General features: G+C 36.1%; 1 protein-coding gene across 2 annotated transcripts in view; it reads left to right on the top strand.

The window, feature by feature from the left end:
- The window catches only part of SEPTIN7 (septin 7), a 60,035-nt gene extending 37,932 nt beyond the window's left edge, over positions 1 to 22,103 (top strand). Inside the window, exons 3-13 of one of the 2 annotated variants that reach the window (XM_053943348.1) lie at positions 1,385 to 1,485; positions 2,091 to 2,225; positions 5,032 to 5,149; positions 6,844 to 6,936; positions 8,161 to 8,257; positions 10,298 to 10,349; positions 11,233 to 11,358; positions 15,470 to 15,490; positions 17,723 to 17,858; positions 20,407 to 20,546; positions 21,085 to 22,103. In XM_053943348.1, coding sequence (XP_053799323.1) covers positions 1,385 to 1,485; positions 2,091 to 2,225; positions 5,032 to 5,149; positions 6,844 to 6,936; positions 8,161 to 8,257; positions 10,298 to 10,349; positions 11,233 to 11,358; positions 15,470 to 15,490; positions 17,723 to 17,858; positions 20,407 to 20,546; positions 21,085 to 21,124 — 1,059 coding nt within the window. In that variant the 3' untranslated portion in view covers positions 21,125 to 22,103. The remainder of the gene's footprint in view (positions 1 to 1,384; positions 1,486 to 2,090; positions 2,226 to 5,031; positions 5,150 to 6,843; positions 6,937 to 8,160; positions 8,258 to 10,297; positions 10,350 to 11,232; positions 11,359 to 15,469; positions 15,491 to 17,722; positions 17,859 to 20,406; positions 20,547 to 21,084) is intronic. The other variant, XM_053943356.1, reaches the window with a different exon arrangement.
- Positions 22,104 to 23,302: the final 1,199 nt, after the last annotated feature.

Consider the following 23,302-nt stretch of genomic DNA (forward strand, 5'->3'; position numbering starts at 1 on the left):
GATTTAGTTCGACTTTCTGCAGTGTTAGTTTATCTTGTGGGTTTACACTGCATCACATAAGCAGTGATTGCAGAGCGTTTGCAACAATGTTCAGGTGTGGTTGAGAGAGTACTTCACTTACACAACAATTAGAGATGTGCAAGAGCTTAAGAAGCATTAATATGATATTTCTCAAATCTTGAACTGGTCAAGAGACCATCCAGATAGGGTTTATTATAAATAGAACTTTCTTTTCTCTCCCCAGTTAGGGTTTATGGTGCTTCAGGAATGTTAAGCAACAAGGTGGCATCACCTTGAGTCTTCCGGCTCTCGTGTGGTTCTGGATAAATGGCTTACATGGCTGATTTCTTGAATCCACATCTAGAAAACAGTGTCACTCGTGATTTAATACAAATTGGTTTAATATCAGGGGAAAAAAAGGATGATTAAATGTCTAAGCAATTGGAAAGAAGCCAACATGTGTTTGTCATTTCATACTGCTGTGCATCTCACTGATATATCGTACAGTGGTGTACAGCACTTTTCCAGGCAGATGGACCTGACATTGGTGATATCAATAATTACTGAAATACCAGTAGGAAGAAGGGGGTGTGCTGGGGGTGTTCCTATTAGTAGGAAGCAGTCCATGTGCTGCTTAGCCTAGTTCTTCTCTGTCATGACATGCCTAATCTGTTGCGTGAGATGTTCACTGCAAGCTGCCTGAGCTGTGCTATGGATGGGTGGTCACAATAGGAGGCATGAACTCCCACACCTCGATCTTGCTTCATTCCTTGTGCTGATGCAGTTGCCTTCTGAGACGGGTTTCCATCAGTGACTTGAGCTAACTCAATCCATTACAGTCACACAGGTCTAGCTCAGCAGATTGCAACCAGATTGTATCACTTTCCAATATAATTCTGTTTGTAATAGGAAACCATCACTTTCAGATTCCATTCCCAACCATTATGCTATCTGAAGAATAAATATATTCTTAAAAATGCATTAACAGGACTAGAGGACTAGAAGTGTCTAAGGTGCTTGTGGGGAGGATTACTTTTGAGAAGTGTAATTTTCTTTGAAGTGACCAAGTTTGCAACTTTATCAAGTTTAATGCCTGGTTAAGGTTTTTTCTGTTTATCAGGAATTTAAATATTAAGATATCCCATATACTTAAAGGGTTCTTTTATCACTGACTTTATTTAAATAATGACCTTTTTCTTTTAAAAAATATTCATTATTGTGAAATTACTGGAATTTTATAAGCAGAACACAGACACAGTGTACCTCTGAAGCAGAAAAGTTAGCAATTCTTTGTCAGGCTTCTTATTCATTGAATGCTTTTCCCAGTGTTTAAGATAGGTGACTAAGCTGCTGAAAATTTGATCTTACTGTATTAATTTTACAGGTTGAGCAGTCAAAAGTTTTAATCAAAGAGGGTGGTGTTCAGTTACTACTTACAATAGTTGACACACCAGGATTTGGAGATGCTGTGGATAATAGTAATTGGTAAGACATTCTTTGTATGTTCTCCCATGATAATTCTGCCTTGCATTTTGTGTGTGTGAGAGATGTAATACCTTGTGACATATTTTAAAATGCAGGCTTCAATATTCAGTTAAAATATTAACACTTCTAAACTTTTCATTTAGCTGAAAACTTCTAATTACTGTAATTCCAAGTACCTTTATAACTTGACTGAAGTGGTGTCAGCCTTTCCCCCTTAAACTAAATGGTGCATTTGGCTCTTTCTCCACACATGCAGTGTGCAGAACCATCTTCTGTGCTGTCACGAGATGTGATCAGTGAAGCATATTACTCTAGCTACAGTTCTTAAGTGTTCTGTTTAATGCTTTTACAATGAAGGTGATTGTGTTTGAAAGTTTTTTTCAGTGGACTCACACATTGTATCTTCAGAACTATATAACTCAGTTTTAGCTTGAGGAGTTGGTCAGTTGCAGTGTTGAAGTACCTTAATTAAAGAAAAGCAAATGAAAAGCAAAAAAACCCACCCCAAGCTGTGGAGGATTTGTGAACATCTATTTCTTAGCAAAACCAGGTTTCTTTCTGTAAATAATGTAACTTACAATTTTTTATTCATGTAATCTCTGCAGCTGGCAGCCAGTTATTGACTACATTGACAGTAAATTTGAGGACTACCTGAATGCAGAATCTCGAGTGAACAGACGCCAGATGCCGGATAATAGAGTGCAGTGTTGTTTATACTTCATTGCTCCTTCAGGACATGGGTTTGTATTAGTGTATTTTATGTTTTCAATCTCTTATCTCAGATAAATATCCAAATTCGTCAATCTGAGTTCCAAATTGGATTTTCTCAATGTCCTGCAGATCATGCTTAATTTCAAATACGAGTTTACTTTGGCTTGTCAAACATTAGCAAGCCAAACCCAGAAAATACAATTGCACATTAATTGCATAACAAGAGAAATAGAATTCTAGCAATGAAAAATACAAAGACATTTACAGGTGCCAGGTCTGTTTGTGATCTATATGTCTTTAGATCACATTAGGAGAAAGTGGTTCACATGTCAAGCAAAATAAATTTTCCTTTCCATTCTTCCTCCCTCCCATTAATGTAAATTGAAGATGGGAAGTTTCATGCATCCTTGTAAACATACCATAATTCACTTGGTATGTAGTATTTTGTCTCGTGGCAATTCCAGTACAGGCATTGCAGATTTTTCTTCAGTTATTATGTTATCTTCCACCTCTGTATAGTTTTTACTTGATCAGACTTCTATCTAGTGGTAGACAGGGAGAACTGCATTTCCAGGGTGTATTAGGTACAGATTAACTATCTGAAACTGGTTGTGTATCTTTTTATCATGGTATCATGACTAAATTCGTCAAACTCTTGAGTTATACCCTCAAAACCAGAAGGAAACGAAGAAAGGTGTAAGCCTGTTGTGTTGGTCAAAAGTAGTGAAACTTGTTGAAGGGAGTGATGAAGGAATTTAAAGAGTATTCCTCAGGCACTAAAAAATGACAGCTATTATACTTAGCTTCTGTAGCTCGTACTGGAATGAGTCTAATAATTTTGAGCTGTACAGATACTTCCAAATATGGAAAGAAATGTCAGAGGGTGGAGATTTTTTTATGTAGACTTGCGTCTATTAAGTATTTTGCTGTTGTTTAATAGGCACATTTGTAATGCCAGTTTTGCTCAACATGCACGTCAGTTTTAAATGCAAACACTTGAATTCTTGACATACTGTGTTACTAGTGTGCAAAATCCAAAATGTAATTTAAATAAAGGGAAGATGATTCCTTGTGTTAGTCAATTGTTTCTGAGCTAATTTTCAGATTCTTCAAAAAAAATGTCTTCCCTGCACACCCCCACGTCTGTTAGAACTTCCTAAATCAATGGGAGGTACAAATTGTTCGTAAGGAAAAAGAAAAGTAACGTTTCTAATGGATTAAGATTTGGTTGCTAAATGTGCGATGCTAAAAACTGTAAAAGTATATTCCTTGAACAGGTATTTAATGTTATTTTTAGGAGAGAAAAAGGTGTAAAATTATGCTGGGTTTTCATACTGTTTTTCAATTCCTGGAGTAAATGCTTAAAATTGTCATCTCACTAAGGAAGTTAATGAAGAAAATTGGAGCTGCTTTTAGCATTCATTTCCTCTTTTAAGATGCTGCCTTCTCTGAAAGGATAGAGCTCACTTCCTACCTGGTTTTTGTGGTGATGCAGTCTTTACTCCTGTTTCCTGTGCAGACAGCAGCACATCTAACCCACCAAGTAGTGTCTTCTTTACTCTTAATGCATGATTATATTTATGTTGAATTAAAGCATTTGTAGGTGAACTTACTCATACTTGTTGTTTTAATACATTTGTAAAAGCCTGCTTTAGAAATTTAGAAATTAATAACAAAACAGTTAAAGTCCTTCCATTTAATGCATCCCACCATTTTTAGCTAGTATTCCCTAAACACCTGAAATTGATTGAATTGGTTTCTGTGGAAGCAGGGGGAGAGAGTGGAGAGGCAGGAGGAGCCTTCCAGGTAAGTGAATGGGGTGATGATGGAATTCACACTCCTGCAATTTTGCAATTTTCATGTAAAGCTTTCCTGCTTCAGTCTTCACTGTAAAAATTCAGGTCCTTAGGTGAGCAGACCTTTTGAACAACTCTGCTTTGGCAGCTGCCCTTCAACCCAGTGTTGCTGCCCTAGGTAGCTTTTTGAAGCATTGAGAACTGGTGAAATTAGTGACAGGTAGAAAATGTTAAAATGAACTTAATTATTTTATGTATGGTTTTCAGAAATATCAGTACAAAATGAATCTGGTTTTAATGTTCCTAATACTAACTTGTTTTAGATGAAGAATAATCTTGTTAAATCTCTAAGTGAATCCTTTAAGCCTGACTAAGCTTGCTATCATTAATGAATCTAAACCTCTCTAGTTTTACTTCAGGAAATACTGACGACTTCAATCCAGACAGACAGTGAATATACTACCACACAGCCACCCTATACCCATGTGATGCTTTAGTTTTTGTTACTGTCATCCATGTTCATAACTGTGTTTTTGTTTTACATACAAATTTAGAGATATTTCTAATTCATTTGTACATAGGCCACAGAGGTTACCATCTTCAGCAGTCTTAAAAGTCTCCTAGCCCATTCTCAAGAGGAAGCATACTGAGACTTGACTTTCAGAACCCGCAACTGTATGTGTGAACAGACCATAATTCACAACTGTGCTCTTATCAGTCAGGCTTTAAGTGGGATTGTCTTCCAGCTAATAACACAAACGTTACTACCTTCATAGGAAAATTCTTACCTCTTGCTTAAATGAGTGTGCTTTCAGCTAGCAGAAGACTCATGACTGCTAGCAATTTTAACTTACCACTTATTCCTCTTGTATTATACAATTTAGGGGATTTGCTATAATAATTGCAGGTAACCTTTTCATTTTCAGTCATCTGTCACTCATAAATCAGTGTCTTAAGAGTAGTTGTCTGGACAAATCTGATCATTTGTACAATCTTGTTTAATTAATATAAATTGCAAAGCTCTAATGCTGTATTTCAGACTTAAGCCTTTGGATATAGAGTTTATGAAGCGCCTGCATGAAAAAGTGAATATCATTCCACTTATTGCCAAAGCAGACACACTTACACCCGAGGAATGCCAACAATTTAAAAAACAGGTGAGTTGTAAAAATTAATATTTACAGCATAGGATAATTTAGTAAGTTGGTTCCTATGGAAGTTGTGAGATTTAACTTACATGCAAAGTTTAAACCCTGAAGCAATAACTTGAGACAGCAAAGCTAAGTAATTTATATCTCTAGATTTAATTATAATTCTTGGTGAAATAATCTTGTTTCTGTCCTCAGGGGAAGTGGTTTCAAGTATAGTATGTTTCTTGGCAAGTAAAATAATTCACTGCTAAGATAAAAGTCAGTAAGGAAGGAAAGAACCTTTCTGGATTTAGGTGCCTAACAGAAGTGTGTTAAAAAAAAAAGGCATTCAACAATATCACAGTTTTACTGATGGCATTGAGGTATTCACTTCCATGTTGATGCACTGTAATTATTAAAGATACCTCAGGTATTACATAAGAATCAGTAAACCTATTCACTCTTGGGTGTGGTAATGCATTTTAAAGATGGTGAGGTAATTCTAACATTGATACAACTGATATAATGTCTTTGTATTTGTAGAATGTATTTGCTGTGAATGTCTACAAGTGGTTTATGTTTTCTTTTCAGCTACATTATATTATCAGAGTAGAACAGTTAAGCTTTGTAGTATTGTATGTAGAAGACAAGGAGGACACAGAACAAGACAAGACATAAAGTTTGTTTTATTGAACTCCAGTCCTAGTTTAGAAGAACACAGAGTTCTGAAAAGAAGGTGGCATTAAGAGGTGTTGTGTGTAAAACTCTTGATTTAATTAGATAAGATTAAAAATTAGATGACAGGAAAAAATGGTAGGACACATAATATTTCTAAATATATAAGCAGCTTTATCAATGAGTGGATGTTAAATAGGGGAGACTTTCCCAAACCAAACTTTGAAAATTAAGTCCTTGCATGATTTGGAAACTTAACTTCTCCTAAGACTGCAAACCTGAGAGCCAGAAATATTCCCCAGGGCTCTGCAGTGCAGCTGTCAGCTAAATGTCTATTATTTTTTCATCCTAAAATTCTGCAAAACTAATCAGCTTGTTTTTAAAAATACCCTTCAGACAAATATAGCATCGAAACAGGACAGTCACTTTATTTTCATTATTGCTTGCAAATGTTTTTTAACAGTACTAACTGCTAGAGTTAGTCCATCAATCACAAGCTTTATTAAAATAAGCAGGTGATCCTGCTTCAAGCAAGTGATGCTCAGGTATGATGGAAACAGAAAAGAATAGGAGTGACAGCAGTAGCTGTTGTGAGAACTCAAAGGGATAAAATGTGCCTGTAATTATCTATTCAAGTATCTGTTTTTTAAGGAACCGAATTGCAAAACTGGTCTGACTGTTGTATTAGGTTTTGCTCCTAATTATAATTAATATGCAGGCAGAATTCCCATTAGAGTAAACCTCTTGTTTGTCTTGTTGTAGCAAACTGTATTAATTTTTGCTGTCTTGTATTCGTTAACAATATTCTGGTAGCTGGGAGGCTCTAGCTCTCATTGTGTCTTCTCTTGGCTAAGGAGAGATGGTCACACTGTTAACACTTTGGGGGTCACCCGAGGGTGTTAAACATGCAAGTTATGTTGTAATTTAAGTCAGGGTAATCTAAAGGATTTTACGTATCTAACAAAAGGAAGAAAATGAGACTGCAGCAAAAAATCAGGCTGTTATAAAGTATGAAATCCTCAAACAAATAATAATTTTGTTTCTAGATAATGAAAGAAATTCAAGAACACAAAATTAAAATATATGAATTTCCAGAAACAGATGATGAAGAAGAAAATAAGATTGTTAAAAAGATAAAGGTAAACAAATTTTCTTTTGAAAACGTGCTTATGGAGGGGCAAGGGGGCAGGTCAAGTTTGAAAAGCATTCTGTCATTAATGAAGAGCCCACAAAGTGTTTTGAATATAGAAATCAGATGTAAAGTTGTCCTAAGGGTCAGTGTTCCTTATTAGAAGCAGTGAATGACATTATTAAGTCAACTAAGCCCTTCAATGGCTAAAATTCAGAATGAGAGCACTAGATCACCTGATCGTTAATGAACTCTTAAAGATAATTTTTTAAAATTCATCCTTATTTGACTTCTATCCACCCTCCACAGCCTACCTTTTTTTTTTTTTTTTTGTTCTGAGCTTTGAAGGAGGCAAGGGTTTTCTTTCAAACAGAGGTATGCAGTGGCATAAAGTGTGTGCATTACAGCTAATAGCTCTCTGGCTGATTGATACACTGAAACCCTAATGGAGACAAATGACTAAAGAAAATCAAAAGGACTGTCAGGCTGTTGAAAGGCTTTTTCTTAGTTTACTCATGTTTTCAGTTTGTTCTTTCATGTTGGAGTCCATGTTGTGTATGTTTCTTGAGCCTGGCTTCTGTTTGTTCAGTAGCTGTAACAGCTTGTAAGAGCTTTTAAATTTTTTTGTTACTGGGGAAATCTCCTAGGATAGATAAACACAAATAGGACAAAAATGGAAGATCCTCTGGCATAGGAGGAGAGCAGAATAAAAGTGAAGACAAAAGTGCAAAATACTGAGCTTAGTAGTCTGTCCCTTTCTGCCCCTTGAAGCTGCTCTTGGCTTCTTTCTTGCTTGTTACACTGGAGGCATTCTCAGTTCAGCTGAAAACAAGAACTTGCCGTAATTCTTCGCCAAACCATTGAAAACTGGGTACAAGATCCAGTCAAAGTAACAGCCCTTGTAGCCAGTGGGTATATGACTTGGTAAATAATGGTGCAGTTGAATAAATAGGAAATGGTTTGCCTCTTGCATAGCTTACTAAGTAACAGTAGTGTCTGTTCCTTAACTAGATTTACAGAATGCAGCAGCATAAGGAATTCAGGAGGAGTGTGTGTATACATAAGTCATTAAACTGGGCAGAGGTCAATAAACACCACTATTCTTGCACTTTTGGGTTAGCTGCATTGCAGTGTTGCAGCACTGACCTAACTTATGTCAAGTTGATAGATGGGCATGCTTTCAGTATCTTTTGGCAGCAGATTTTGATTTTTAAAGTCATACTTTATCTTGTAGGACCGTTTACCTCTTGCTGTGGTAGGTAGTAATACGATCATTGAAGTCAATGGCAAGAGAGTTAGAGGAAGGCAGTACCCATGGGGTGTTGCAGAAGGTAAGGCTTTCTTGTGATTTTTTTAATCCATTTAAAACTTACTAGACATGAGTCTGTATTTGAAATGTTTGAAATGCTTAATTTCAATGATCTTTGGTCTGGAAATTAATTGAATATACCATTTTGTTATTCTGACAATATTGGAACGAGGTAAAGGTTTCGGCAACACGTAACTTTGTAAGTAGATTTCTCTGGATGCTTCAGTGAGAAATTGTAAAACCTGTAGTAATTTATTGCAGGTAATGATGTGACTTAAATTCCAGTTGTTTTCTAGCTTTTTTACTTTAATTATCTTCATTTAAAACCTGTATATTAAATTCTTCTTTCTAGAGCATTCACATTATAAATATTATTTTGATCAGTTCAGTTGTCATAAATAAATTTTTTCCCAAAACATCTGAGTCTTAAGTGCCGGGGTGTAGCACAGAAAGGTACCTGGTAATGAATAGAGTACTTCTAAATTTTTTAAAAATTTGTTTAAAACTTACTTTCTATTGCTCTAGAGACTTGAAGATGACTGCATGTTCTTCTGGCAGCCATTTCTTGTGCTTTAATGCCATTCATGTATTTCAAATGCCACATGGCATGACTTGCACCAAGCTCTGTAGTAAAGCAGTCACTATTAGACCGTTTTTCCATGATCATTGAGTTTTTTCCTTTGCTGTGCATGTATTGAATAAAGGGAAATTTTTTTCCCTCACTATTTCTACCTTCCAAGGGCAATGGACTATAAATTGGATGCAGTGTAAAACAGACAAAAAACCCCAGCCAACAAGCAGTGTATGGACCAATACTTTAAAAAGGAATGCTGTAACACTTTGAAGTGCATGTCTGGCAGGAAATGAGGTTTGGCAGAAAGTAAAAACCAGCTGCATCATAGAAGATCAAGCTTTATTTCAGGCTCTTCTGTTGGCATTTGGAGACGTGCAAACTCGTGCTGCTTTTCTTTATTTTAAAACAAATTTCTGAAAGGTTTCATGTTCGCGATTATATGACTTTTGGAAGGGAAGAGCTAGCCTAACTAAAAGGAGCCTCTTGGAGTGGCTTTCAGTCTGTCAGCTAAGGACAGAGATGATGCTTTTTTGAGAGTCTTACTTCATGTACCATCTGAGCGGAATTTACCAATCTGTGTAAAACCGTGGAATAAAATAATGCAGGAGTGCAGGTACAAGAATGAACACACAAAGTGGCAATGTTCTGCATTTTTCTGTAGGATTCACTGAATTTACTTGGGCTATTTTAATTCCTTCATCTTGTTTTTTTCCCTCCTTGCCATGACAGTGTCTGTCTTTAGTTCAGAGGCACATTGGAACCTGCCCTATGCCCTTCTTCTGTGTGTGCTGAGAGCTTTGTGTGTTGCCTTCTCTGTCTGCACATCAGAGAGTTCTGGAGTGTGCATTTTTCTCCAGTGTCATTTCATGATCTCTTAGGGAAATGCCACTCACAGCATCAGCCTCTTCTACTTTAGTGGGGTGATAGGCACAGTGGAATAAGTGGCATCTAATGACAGCTGCCAGCTCTTTCTTGATCTGTAGGTCGGTGCATGAAATTCAGTACACAACCTTCCTTTGCTTCATTAATGAAGAACTAAATCCATATTAAAATTAAAATGAAGACTTCTGCAACTTATTGGGTAGGGACAAACAGGTTGAGTCTGTCTTTTAAAGGTTTTTGGATATAGCTGGATTTAGACTGAAATCTTCACTTAGTGTCTGATCCTTACACTACTGTGGTATCAGGCAGCCAAAGGATCAAACAGTTAAACTGGCAAAACTGTGCTTCTGTTGTGGTAGCTTATGCTGCTGCACTGACTCAGAGTACAGTTTGCCAGTATGGCTTAGGGGAGCATAGGAACTCTGCTAGTAAGACACATTATTATAGTTATGTTAATGCTTTCCTTCTGTTAACACACATGTTGTTTGAGTAAAACAAGGCTGTGGGAGTAATTTGTTGTTGGAATGAATGTAGATGGGTGACATCTTACCTCTGTGTAAAGCACAGATTTTGGTTGACATCTCAACAAAAGCTTACTTCTTGCAGTTGAAAATGGTGAACACTGTGACTTCACAATTCTGAGGAACATGTTGATAAGGTAAGTAACTGACAGGTAACATTAAGTTTTCTGGTATATCTGAGAGATTGGGAAGTCATATATTGGAGAAAAAGGAATTTGAGATAGTGAGTTCATATGAATGCCTATATTTTTGTTATCTTACATTTTATGATAACTTGTTTAACCACATACTTAGCAAGCAGTGGTGTTGGTAGTGAATTTTTTGTGATTACTTGTTCTGTTACTTGTTACTAGTCCATAGGAACCTGAGTTATCTCTTAGTGCTGATGTGTACTTAGTTGCAGGCATTTTCTAAAAACTTTACACTGAAAAAAGCAAGACTGTCTGCCTTGTTGTGTTATGTGCTGAGTTCTGTGCTCCCAGCAGTCCACTAGGTGACATCTGCTGTAAAAACTGTTAGTTTGATTCCTAAGCTTTGCTTTTCTCCAGGCTGACAATGGAAAATTGCGAAAAGATGTGAATGCTTTTAGCTTAGTCTTGAACTTGATGTTCAGCTTTTGTAGAACTAAAAGATAGAAACTAGGAAGTTTTGGCTTGTTGTTTCTTGCCTGACCTGCTTTTTCTCACCTACTACAGTAGTAATATACAGTTTTCTTATCTGCCTATCAAATACCTGCAAGTTTATCCACAGAACTCAAACTTTCCAAAGACTGGTCCTGTAAGTTAGTGTTTGGAATATTACAGGCTTTAGATAGTTTGGTGCAAAATAACCTACTATTTCTATGCCTTTGCTGTCTTGAGAGCTGAGATTTAAATGGTAGAGTAAAAACATTGTGGGTAATGGGACATTAATGGAGGGATATAATTTAATTCAAGCCAATCTGCAAAATGAACAGGGACTGATTTTTCAGATAGTATTTTGTATTTGTGCACTAAGCTGATAAATTACACTTATTGACAGAACTCATATGCAGGACCTGAAGGATGTTACTAACAATGTACATTATGAGAACTACAGAAGCAGAAAACTGGCAGCTGTTACATACAACGGTGTTGACAACAACAAAAATAAAGGGCAGCTAACAAAGTAAGTTCCTGTTAAGGCTGTATTGCACTTTAATCTTTTTACTCTCCTTTTTTTTTGGTTGACTGGTTTTGGAAATGTGTGGTGGTATTTTTGGTTTTGAGTTTCTTGGGGAGGGATGCTGGTGGGTTTGTAAGTATGTAGCCTTCAGTCAGTTGTCTCTTTGCTGTATCTGAAACTATATGCCTCTTGTTTACTTGTAATTTGGGTTTTTTTCCTCTTCCACTAAGGTTTACACTAGTTTCACTGAATGTATTAAATTATAGATTCCGTTTTGAAGATAATTGTTACATTTACTCAGTTCTATTTCACTGGTACTGCAAAGTTTTTGTGCATTAGTTTCTATTTTGTTTTATATGTTACTTGTGGAATTTTTGGTTCTTCTGTGTGAATAATCAATACTATTGTGTCAGGGATGTTTTTGAGAGGAATGGGTTAATATTTATTTAGAAACTCTGAAAAAGCAGACCTACTGTCATCTTTGAAATGCTGCTCTAGCAACTCATATGGCTGCTTATCATGGCAGGGGAATTATTGCAACATCATTATCTTTTGTGAGAAGGGAGTTGCAATGCAGTCTTTGGGGGCTTTTGTAGCTTTTTTTCCAAACTCTGATATGCCATTTTTATTACCTCTGACAAGAAGTTATTTGCCAACATGATGAAGTTACTGAAAGATTTAAAAATAGGCTCTACTGTATTCTGAATTGTATAATGCTATTTGAGAATAGCTACATTCACATATCCTGCTCTGCATGTAGTAACTGCATCAACACTAATTAGTGATTAAATAATTATTAATTAATGGTGCTCTTATTTTGTATTATATTTAAGTACAAATTTCTCAATCAAAATATAGAGTACTATTCTTTTCAGCTAATGGTATGCAAAGTTACAGCTGTTCTTCCTGAAAAAGATCCCTGAAATTAGTTGCAAATTCCTGCTATTTGCATCCATTTGACAGCTACAAAGCCATTTTTCACTAAAGAAATGTCTATTCTACACTCTCAGTGCTTTGAAAGTTGTGAGAGAATGATTTAAGTGGACGTCATTTAGTTTCATCTGGTGTGAGTCTATGTGAGACTTCCCTGCTCGGCACTGACAAAAAATGTAGTAGTTTATGTCGGTTATAGCAGCTCTTCAGAAGTGTACTTGCACTTACATAGAGTTTATAATGAGATCAAGTCTTAAAAATACTCATTTTCAAATATATGTGTCCATAACACTGTGGTTACTTCTCACTGTCGTGTTTCTTGCCATCATGTTATCCCTGACTCGTAACTCAAGGCTTCTGAGTGCACACAGCAAGTATGTCAGGTGAAAATGTAGTAATAGGAGTGCAGAAGAGAAAATTCTGTATTTTCCCCAGGACTTCTAACTTGCTATTACTGTGCTTTTTACTGTATTATTATTTGCTATTACTGTACTGAAAAGTGAAACTTTTTTTCCCCATTGTTATTTGGAATATCAAAGGAAGTTGTTAACATTTTTCTGTGTGTGTTGTTAAATACTGGGGTTTCTTATATACCTTTCAAACTCTTAGTATGTTTTCCTTAGATTTTGGAAAATCTGAGTTTTGGTGACAACACTTTCACCATTTTTGTTGTGTGCCTGCTTAGATTTGTGTTAGTCTGCACCTACAAACTCAGTCTGTTACCTCATCCGTGTAAGAGGACTGGTTATTCTGCATTCTTAAAAATAACAGAGTGGCTATTTAAAATTATTTTTATTCCCATATTGCAGACACAATAAGATGTTATTTTGTACAAAAATACATCTGTGAGTAGGTTTCAAAACTCTTTGTGACCTTCATTCACCCCTCCACCCCACTCAGTTTCTGATAGCATTCCTGATACTTCTTTTTGAGTCAGAACCTCCACTATGAGGGTCTGGAATTACTTTGCTTTCTGAAGCATGCTTACTTTGCATCTCCTGTCACTTCAGATCACTGTGCTGTCCCACCTGAATATTTCCAGGTGAATGTGCCTTCTGGAACTATTTTCTCCTTTAGAAATCTGTTGCTTGGAGCACTGCAGTACTGCAGCTCAGAGATGAATAAATACAATTGGTGCTCTTTGCAATCAGGCTTTTTTTTTTTTGTTCAAGAGAATAAGGAAATAATTGCAGTTTGATTCAGCCATCTGAAAAATGGCAAAATCTATTACAAACTTACAAAGACTATTTTGAACATTTTGTAAGAGTTGATTCCCCAGAACACAGAGTGACTTAATAAGTAAATACATTAAATTCTTGAGTGTGTGTGCTGGTTATGAAGCAGCTGATGCTATTTTTCTGTTTTTATCTTAACCATATGTTGAGTTGCAGCTTTTTTTTTTTTCAAGTTTTTTGACTTCAGTGTGTTTTTGTAGCTTTTGGGTTTTTAATCTAGTGTAGTTGAAACAGCATAGAAGGAATCTTCCTAATAACTATGTACCTCCTGGAAACTTAGGGGGAGGAACAGATATTAACAGTTTATCTGTGCCTCCCCTTAGGAATTTTATGCTTGCCTACTGGCCTTTTGAAAGAACTGTCTGTGTCTCAAATTGGGGCAATATTGATTCTTGCATGGGAGACAGAATCTGTATCTCTGTGTGAGAATGGAGACGTGCTCCGATGCTGTCTGGTGGTATTACAAACATATGGTTAAACACAGATACACCCCCTGGCTCTGGAAACTCCTAAGCTGCTGGTTTTGGAGAGACTGGGAGAGCAGACATACCAGGAGACATGCAGTGGTGCTTGTACTTTTCCAAAAGTATCTCCTGCTGGCAGCTGTTGGAGCTGTTGGACTGACCTTTTGTAGCTTTAAAACAGCTGTATTTTTATGATCCTAGCAGATCTCAGTTTTTCATGCAGCTGTTAACATATTTCTTTAGACAAAAATGCTAATGTGAAAACAAATAGAAGTATGTGCTACAAGTTTTAATAATACTGTGCAGATGAATTGAAGCATTTTTCTGTCCAGTTAATAATCTTAACTCTGATTTGCCTCCTTTGATTTGGTGAAACATGACTGTTCTGTAAGTAACTTGTTAACTTAGGAGCAATCCAATGCATGTGTTTTCCAAGGTTATGGAGGGTTTTTTGTATTTTAGGTTTAGTCTGATCTTTCAAATTTTCAATATCATCCTAACCATTAAAAAAATAAAATATCAAGGTAGTCTTCACATATGTAGATAACTTGTCTCTTTAAATCATGTGGTAATTGTTTCACATGAAACAATGTAGTGTCACATGTGTACTATGTGACCTGAGAAAATTGGCATTTGCTCTGAAATTCAGATGTTGTAATTTAAGACTTTGCTTTGCTATACGAAGATGCTATCTTCAGTGAATTTAAAAGTAAAATCTTATTTTTATTGAAATTTATATTGCACATCTTAAAGATGGGTCTTATCCATCAGTGATCCAGGGTAACAAAATACACTGTGCTCGAGTCCCTCTGACTGCTAAGCCTGGAGCACTTCCAGCTCCTTTTGCCTGTATTCTTGGCGACTTCTGTGAAACGGCCCTAATGCCCTGAAGCCCATGTGAGAGGATGGTGAGATGAGAGCTTGTTTTCAGCCCGTTTTCTGCTGAGCCGAGGCACGCTGGGTGCAGCATCCCGGTGCCCGGGGGAGGTGACGCTGCAGCCGAGCCGGCGCTGAGACCTCTGGTGGCCGTGGGAGCCAAGTGCTCTTCCTGCAGCGGCAGAACTTTCCCGGGCGTTCCATACATGGGCCTCTGCTAGCTGACAAATTCTAAACGAGGAGATAAGCCTCCTGGTGGCACTGGTTTCCAAAACCTTGTATAGAGCAAGCAGTGGTTCATGTTACTAAAATATTTAAAATCTTTTTTAAAAGCATAGATGTTGTAGGAAAATTATTTGATCTGCACATCAAATCTGTGTTAATATTGACATGTTGTAGTGATCAACTAACTGAATTTGAAATAAATATAACAAGCTTTAACTAACAATTTTTCCTTTTAGTATGAAAAAATTTGCTTTTGGGGGAGCACATAATTAGCTTTAGGCATCTAATAATATTGAATTTACTTTTTTAAATTATTGCTTTTTGGTTTTGTGGTTTTATTTAAGCATGCTAAGCTAAGCTTCTGTATTTTTTGTTTTTTAGATTTGACACAGTTGAAGGCATGTAAGTGGTGATTTAAATTTTTCCAAAAAACTTAAGACAAAAATTCTATAAAGACAAAAAGGATTTCACTGTTTGATGTTTCAAATTTAAAACAATTTCCTGGTGTCCTGCTCTTGGCATTGTTTTTTCCACTAGCATCTGGTTTGGTTTTTTTTTTTTTTTCCTAAAGCTGTGCTACTGTAAATTTTAGGCATTTATAAATGCTTACAGTGACAAATACCTCTGTAAAAACCCATTCTCTTTAGAAACCTTTTGGCTAAGATTCAAGTCAAATTTGGTCAAATTTCAAAAATCAGTAGAAGTGCATAAATTATGGAATTCCCCCAGTTTCTATCCATAGGTCAGTCATCTTTATACAGATGCTTATAAAGAATTTGTGGAATTTTTATCCATACCTGTGAATTCTTCATTGAATTGGGGATTTAGTAACTTTAATAATTTCTGACCATGATTTTATCTTATTACCTGCTTGCAGAGATTCTACTTTGCACATATCTATTTTTGCAGAATAACTTAGAGGACTACTATTAGAGCACATGTCCTCTGAAATTAGTTAAATGTTTTACATCTTTATTTAGTAGTTTGTGGTATTTTTTCCCTTCAGCTCCTTTTTTTTTTTTTTTTTTGTGTGTGTGTGTGTGTCTGGTTGTTTGTTCATTTTTGTTTAAATCCCTCATATAATTTTGTCCTGAACTACAGTGTGATGTGCTTTTACCTGTGTCACATACTTAGGACCTAATAAAACTAATTGTGACCTATGTTGTAAAGCTCTCAGCTGTAAATGCTCACTTGTCAGTTAATCAGATTTTCTGTGCAGACTGATTTTTACTACTTTCTCAAATACAGCTTGCATGACATCCCCATTGGATTTACTAAGTTTTCAATCGAAGGACAGTTCTGCACCCCTTTCAAGTTAAAACTGCAGCGATGATTCCTCAATATTTATTCTACTTTGTAGATGAATTTTTGAAGAGCAGATGCATTTGAGAACTTTACATCTCTGAAGAAAATAGTATTGTTTTGACAGCTGCTTAGCTTTCACAAGTACTGCTACTCACCTCTTCTTTCACTTCCTTAGTATTATTGTACCTCACCTGTGTTTAACCATTAATTTTTTCCTTGTAAAAGATTGCTAGCAGTTGGCCTTTTGAAGGACTAAAGTAAAAATTAAACTGAAGATTAATTTCAGTTCTGTATATTATACAGCATTTTGCTCACAAGTCCAAGCATGCATCTGTTAATTCAGATTCAGTTTAATATATACATTAGATATCCTCTGCTGATTGATTGTAACAATTCCAAATATAATCAGTTCTTCATTTTCACCAACACAGTAGTTAAAACTTTGTCCTTTTAAGCTGTAGATACTCAAAACTGAAATAAGAGACCAGTGATTTGGTTTGGTTGCTCTTCGTGGAACAGCAGAGTCTTAACAAAACTCTGTAGCAATCATCACTAGATTTCAATCATCCTGTTTTATTAGATGTTTACAGTGAAAGCTACTATTTAAAGTCCATATCACCATAACATGGATAGCAGGCTTATACAGCTTTAAAAATTCAGTACAGTCCAGGAAAGTATACCATAAAGTATATGGAAAAAATTAAAAATAATGTACATTATACATTACATTTATTAATAGCTTTCTAAAGGAAAACCTTCCAACTAACACTTTGAAATACTGATGTTCAGTTGCCCAGACCTTTTTTTCAAAACTATGATCAGAGCATTCAACACAGTTGCAATGTTAAGTGTCTCTTGGGCTCACTTGGGAACAACAAAGATTTAGAGAGAAAATAAAACTTTAGTTTGCAGTGCTCCTAATTTTCTTATTATGTACATTAATTTTTTAATATATTTGGATTATGGGGAAGAAAAAGATGCCTGAAGATCACTTGGAAAACGCTAATTTTCTTTTTCTTGTTTTAACATTGATTTCCTCTCTTCCCGTGACCAGGTGGTTCTACATATAGAAAGTCAAGAGTTTCTGTTAACCTAAATGTAGTATAAATCAATTGTGGGGGAGGAAAAGACATTGTATGAAATATCTTTTTGAGTAAAGCTTATTTAAACAGTTAATATAATAATGTAAATTGAAATTAAGCTAGCAGTGCCTACAGCAATGTGTTTCTGTTACTGCTTCAGCATTTTTATCTTGCTTTTTCCAGATGTCCTAATGTAACAGGGAAAAAAGTTCTTACTAGCTAACTGCTTCTTCTGGATTTATGGCAGGAGCCCGTTGGCACAGATGGAGGAGGAAAGGAGGGAGCATGTAGCCAAAATGAAAAAAATGGAAATGGAAATGGAACAGGTGTTTGAGATGAAAGTCAAAGAAAAAGTTCAGAAACTGAAGGACTCTGAAGCTGAGGTAATCAAAATGTTTTAAACACCAATATAACTTGAGGCTGAACAAGTGTAGAGATGGGACTTCTTGCCAAGACTTTGCAACATAATTGATTCCATAGTTGGTTTATATGTGTAAAGAACACGGTTCTTCTTCCTCAGCTTGTTGCCTTTGCTGAAATGGTATAAGTCTGAACTTAAAATATAATTTAATGTTCACATGTATTCTATTTTTATTTTAAGTCATAGCATGTTAAAATACTCCTTAACTTCCTTACCCTCTTCTTCTCCTTTTTCTTTCGAATATTTTGTGCTTATTCTTCCATGTGATTTTAAAAGTTCTTGAGACTTCTTTGGCTTACATAAGCTTACGCAATAATGATAATTTGTTGTGTATATTGAAAAAACATTTCAGGAACTGGACACAATTCCTATAGGGCATCACCAAAATGAGAATTACTAGGCTAAGGAAGAGTCAGGGATTTGTTTTTGTCAGTGTTCTATGGACATTTAACTCTAATTTCTGTCATCTTCAGGTGAAGTCCTCACAGTGAAACCAGTTTTTTACAGGCCTTCGAGGGGCTCTGAAAATTATATTTTTAAGGGACTATTATAATTAGAAGTTTAAGTAAAACTTCTGAAGTAAAAGTAAAAAAATGAAGTAATTTTTTAAGTTTTGGGAAAACAGTTTCTCACAAGAAGCCTAATAGAGAAGTTCAGAACTGTCAAAGATCCTTAAGAAAGTTTGTCTCCAAATCTGAGGAAAAATGAGGAAACTTGGAAGGGTAGTTAAACTGCTTGGCAGCCTAGGCACTGTAAAGTGCCAAGGCATACTGGATGAAAGGAAAAAAATCCTGACTTTTTTTTTTTTGAGAACTGAATAGATAGGGATATGAATAGTATGATATGCCAGTCAGCAATTTGAGGATTTTAAAGCTATATGTTTTATCTGGATCATGGTTTTTGTAGTCACTTGATTTATCCTTTCTTTGATTTCTGTCTTGAATCTTTTTGAACCCTTTAATACTTCTGGCGTCCACATTCTCCTTGTTATGTGAAATACAAAAATACTTCTGGTTTTCATGTACTATCTTATGACTTTTTGACTGAGTGTATCCTGTGATACCAATTTATGTTCATGTAATTCATTCTTCTTTTTTCTTCACAATTCATGGTTTTGTAAACTTCTGTTGTATTTATCTAAATGTAGAAAAGTAGGCAACAGACAGTGCCATATAAAAATGTGTAAAAGGAAATAGGCTTTCAAGGGCTGTGTAAACCAGGGTCATGCAAGAGAGTAAGGAAAGATGAAGTTTTATATCACTTTCTCTGAAGTGTGGACATGAGGTCGAGGGAGGGGATTCTGCCCTGCTACTCTGCTCTGGTGAGACCCCACCTGCAGTACTGCATCCAGCTCTGGGGTCCCAGCACAGGAAGGAAGTGGGACTGTTGGAGTGAGTCCAGAGGAGGCCACCAAGACAATTAGAGGGATGGAGCTGCTCTTGTATGAGTGAAGGCTCATACAGAGTGCGGAGAATTGGAATTGCTTAGCCTGGAAAAGAGGAGGCTTCGTGGTGGCCTAATTGTGGCCTTCCAGTATTGAAGGGACCCAACAAGAAAGATGGAGAGGGACTATTTACAGAGGTATGAAGTGACAGGACAAGGGGAATGGCTCTGAACTGAAAGAAAGTAGGTTTAGATCAGATATTAGGAGAAAGTTCTTTATTATGAGAGTGGTGAGGCACTGGAACAGATTGTCCAGAGAAGTTGTGGGTACTCCAATCCTGGACATGTTCAAGACCAGGCTGGATGGGACTTTGACCATCCAGGTCCCTGCCCTTGGCAGGAGGGATAGGATTAAATTATCTTTAAGGTCCCTTCCAATCCAAACCATTCTATGATTTTAACTCAATTCAAAAAAACATTACACCACAGGAAAGGAATCACTTCTCCTGACAAGTGTTTCCACCCTCACATACAACACATTTGATTATCAGTCTGTCCCATCAACTTGCAGGAGAGAATTCTTGTTCTGTTTTGGAATGTAGACAATTCACTTCCTCAATAATACTAATTCATTTAATTAGTGAATAAATTAATTTACTTTTTTTCTTTTCAAATAGATCCACAATATAGTTAATACTATAGCATGAAATCAGTATTTTGGGGTTCCCCCCACCCCCCCATAAAGTCAAAGATGCTGCTCTTTTATGCATTAGTGACACTCAAATGCTCTGCAATTTGCTGCTTAATGTTTATGTCAAATACCAAAGTATTTTTTAATTTTCTTTTCTTTGCTAAACATAGCTGTTTACAAATTCTGTTTGTAAACTGGGTAGCATTTGGGGTATTTTCTTTTTACTGTAAAATGAAGCTATGAGGTTAATAATCTTTTGGTTTCTGTTACTGGCAATACCTATGACCTCAGACAGTTTTTAGTCTGAGCTACTGTCTCTGAAAAAAAATAGAATACATAATTTTGTTGCATTAGTAAGTTTAGTTGCTGATGTTTGTTCAGTTCCAAAAGTTGCTGTGTTTCTGCACCTACTGATTCTGTTTGTAATCTTCTACAGCTGCAGCGACGCCATGAGCAAATGAAAAAGAATTTGGAGGCACAACACAAAGAATTGGAGGAAAAGCGTCGTCAGTTTGAGGATGAGAAAGCTAACTGGGAGGCTCAACAACGTATTTTGGAACAACAGAATTCTTCCAGGTAAATTGGAGTCTTGTCCTGCAGTTCACAGTAAAAGTTCTGTGGCTTTCTGCCCAAAGATGATTTCTGAGACAGTAATGGTCCATCCATGGTAGTTGACCACTATGGAGGTGTCACTTAAAAACCAAGAAAAATCTTGAACTGCTTGTAGTTACAAATTACGATATTTCAGCAATCGTGGGAAGATTATTGGCCTCTAAAGTGGGTTTTAGCCTGCAAAAACATGATACCCACACATAAATATATCTATGTAAATAAATAAATGTTTATATTGATAGATTGCATCAGACTTCTGGGAGATGAGGAATTAAAGTTCTGAGAATTAAAATGTTTAATTCCCTCAGTCCTTGGGAGGGAAAATCTGGTGATAACTGCATTGCTTGATTCACACATTACAAGTACTGTGTACTCATTAAGTTTCATCCATTGCGTAACCAGTAAAGCCTTATTAAAATGCCTGTTTTAAAAGGTGTATATAATTTTTCAAAAAAATCTGAACATGTATGCATTATTTAACAAACTTTTAATGTCATTTTAGAACCTTGGAAAAGAATAAGAAGAAAGGGAAGATATTTTAAATTCATCATTTTGACCACCAGTTATGTATTAGTTGCCAATATGCCAGCCTGGACATCAGTGTTTGTTGGATCCGTTTGACCAATTTTGCACCAGTCGTATCCATAGTAATGGATTTAACAGCATGACAAATTTTTGTTAATTTTGATGGAGAATGAGATGCCTTGAATTGTCTAGGGTGTTGTGTACTTGGAAAAATAACAGCTCTAAGTACCTTTTTTCATTCTTTTTTTTTTAAACAGGTGTCATTTTAATGCAAAAGAAAACATTTTACTGTTGTACAATCATGTTCTGGTGGTTTGACGGTTTACAGGATATCAAAAATGCAGGACTCTAGACGGTTTTTAGTGAGGATAAATTGCCATAATATGATGCAAACAATGCTTCTCTATTATTATAATAAAAATTCCATTCAGTGCAGCATATACAATAATGTAATTTAGTCTAACACAGTTGACCCTATTTTTGACACTTCCATTGTTTAAAAGGACACATGGAAAAACAAAAGTTGTAAGCTTACAGTGCACCTAAGCTTTTTATAACAACCCTTTTATGTTTTGGATTCTTTAAATATATGCTATTCTCATTTAGTAACTTCTTTAGTCAGAAGGATCTCATTACTGCTTCATTTTTTGTAATAATGTTTAATTTAGATATTTTTCCATATATTGGCCCTCCTAAATAGAATATAGCTTCTTTCATATGGTAGGAATCAGTGAGTAAATCTTTCCTTTAACTCCCTTTTTACATTTTATGGTAAGTAGCAGGAAAACGCATTTATAGGTCATTTCTAGGCAAAATTGTGGAGTTAACTACCCACCTGTTTCTACCTGTGTGCAGTCTTTCTTTATTTTACTAGAAATGGGAATATGGCCTCGAGAAAAACATCACCATTTTGCATTTAGCTGTATTCATATACTGCATTTCTGTATTTTTGTTTGTATTGTAAAAAGTTACATAATAAACAATGTTGTGATGTAACACGCTGCTGTGTCAGGAATTGTAATGGAGTTGAACAGCTGAGTACTTCTCTGGAAATGTGTGAACTTTCTCTCTGATTGACCTGTGTCTTTGATTTCATCTGAGGAATCAGTTTAGGGTGTAGAAGACCCCATTTCCATGGCCATGCTCTGAATTGGCTAAACAAGGATCTTTGTGTCATGCCCAGGAGAGGGCACCAAGTGCTTGCACACCCTGTGCTGTGTCCCACCAGCTCCCCTTCTGGCAGTCCTGCTTTTTCCCACTGTTCTTACTGCCTTCTGCAAGCTTTTAGGAGGATCTGGTGGATGGGTGGGAAACAACACAATTGTAAGTTGTTAAAAATTGATGGGGATTTTTTATGTCTCTTTGCCTATGGAAAAATGAAGAATATCTCAATTTTTTGCAGATGTTCCCTGTATTATCCCTATTATTACTCTGTTTCTGTTCATTTTTCTTTTACATGAGTTATGATTACAGAAATATGATTTATTCCACTAGCTTCTCAAAGAAATTGCATTTTCAGTAGCCTGCATAAAGGTCTCCTTGTAATTCATTTCAGATATTCTGCCTATCTCTTTTTCAGAGAAGACACTGAGTATCAGTAAGGGGACATTTCTTTCCCTTGCAAGTAAATAGAATTGCAAAATTTGGTCTGTGATACATTTCAGATGATGTACATTGCCTGCATCTACCCCTCAAGTTTCAGTTTAATTCAATAAATTGAATAATTTAATAACCATGTAACAGTTACCATCTAGGACAGAATTCTGAACTGCTTTTTGGACTCAACAAAACTGAAGATGCACTCTATGTGAGTATATGCTGGTACTTTAGAATCCATTTGCTCCGAAATAGAGATGTCATTTATCAGGAAGCTTGGTTTCACTATGTTTGTGTTCATTCTCCTCCTTCCTCTTACAGTCTAGCCTCTCGCACACACTCAGGGTGATCAGAAACTTGTATAAGCTCGTTAGATCTTCTGTATTAGTCATAGAATCATGGAATGGTTTGGGTTGGAAGGGTTCTGTAAGTTTAGTTTCAGCTCCCACATCATGGATAGGAACACCTTCCACTATACCAGGTTGCCCATCCAGCCTGGCCTTGAACACTGCTGGGGATGGAGCATCCACAGCTTCTCCAGACAATATAATCTATTACACAGCATTTGTATATGAATGAAAATGCAGAGCATGTGTTTG

The sequence above is a fragment of the Vidua chalybeata genome, chromosome 1, assembly GCF_026979565.1.
Source record: "Vidua chalybeata isolate OUT-0048 chromosome 1, bVidCha1 merged haplotype, whole genome shotgun sequence".
Lineage (NCBI taxonomy): Eukaryota > Metazoa > Chordata > Aves > Passeriformes > Viduidae > Vidua > Vidua chalybeata.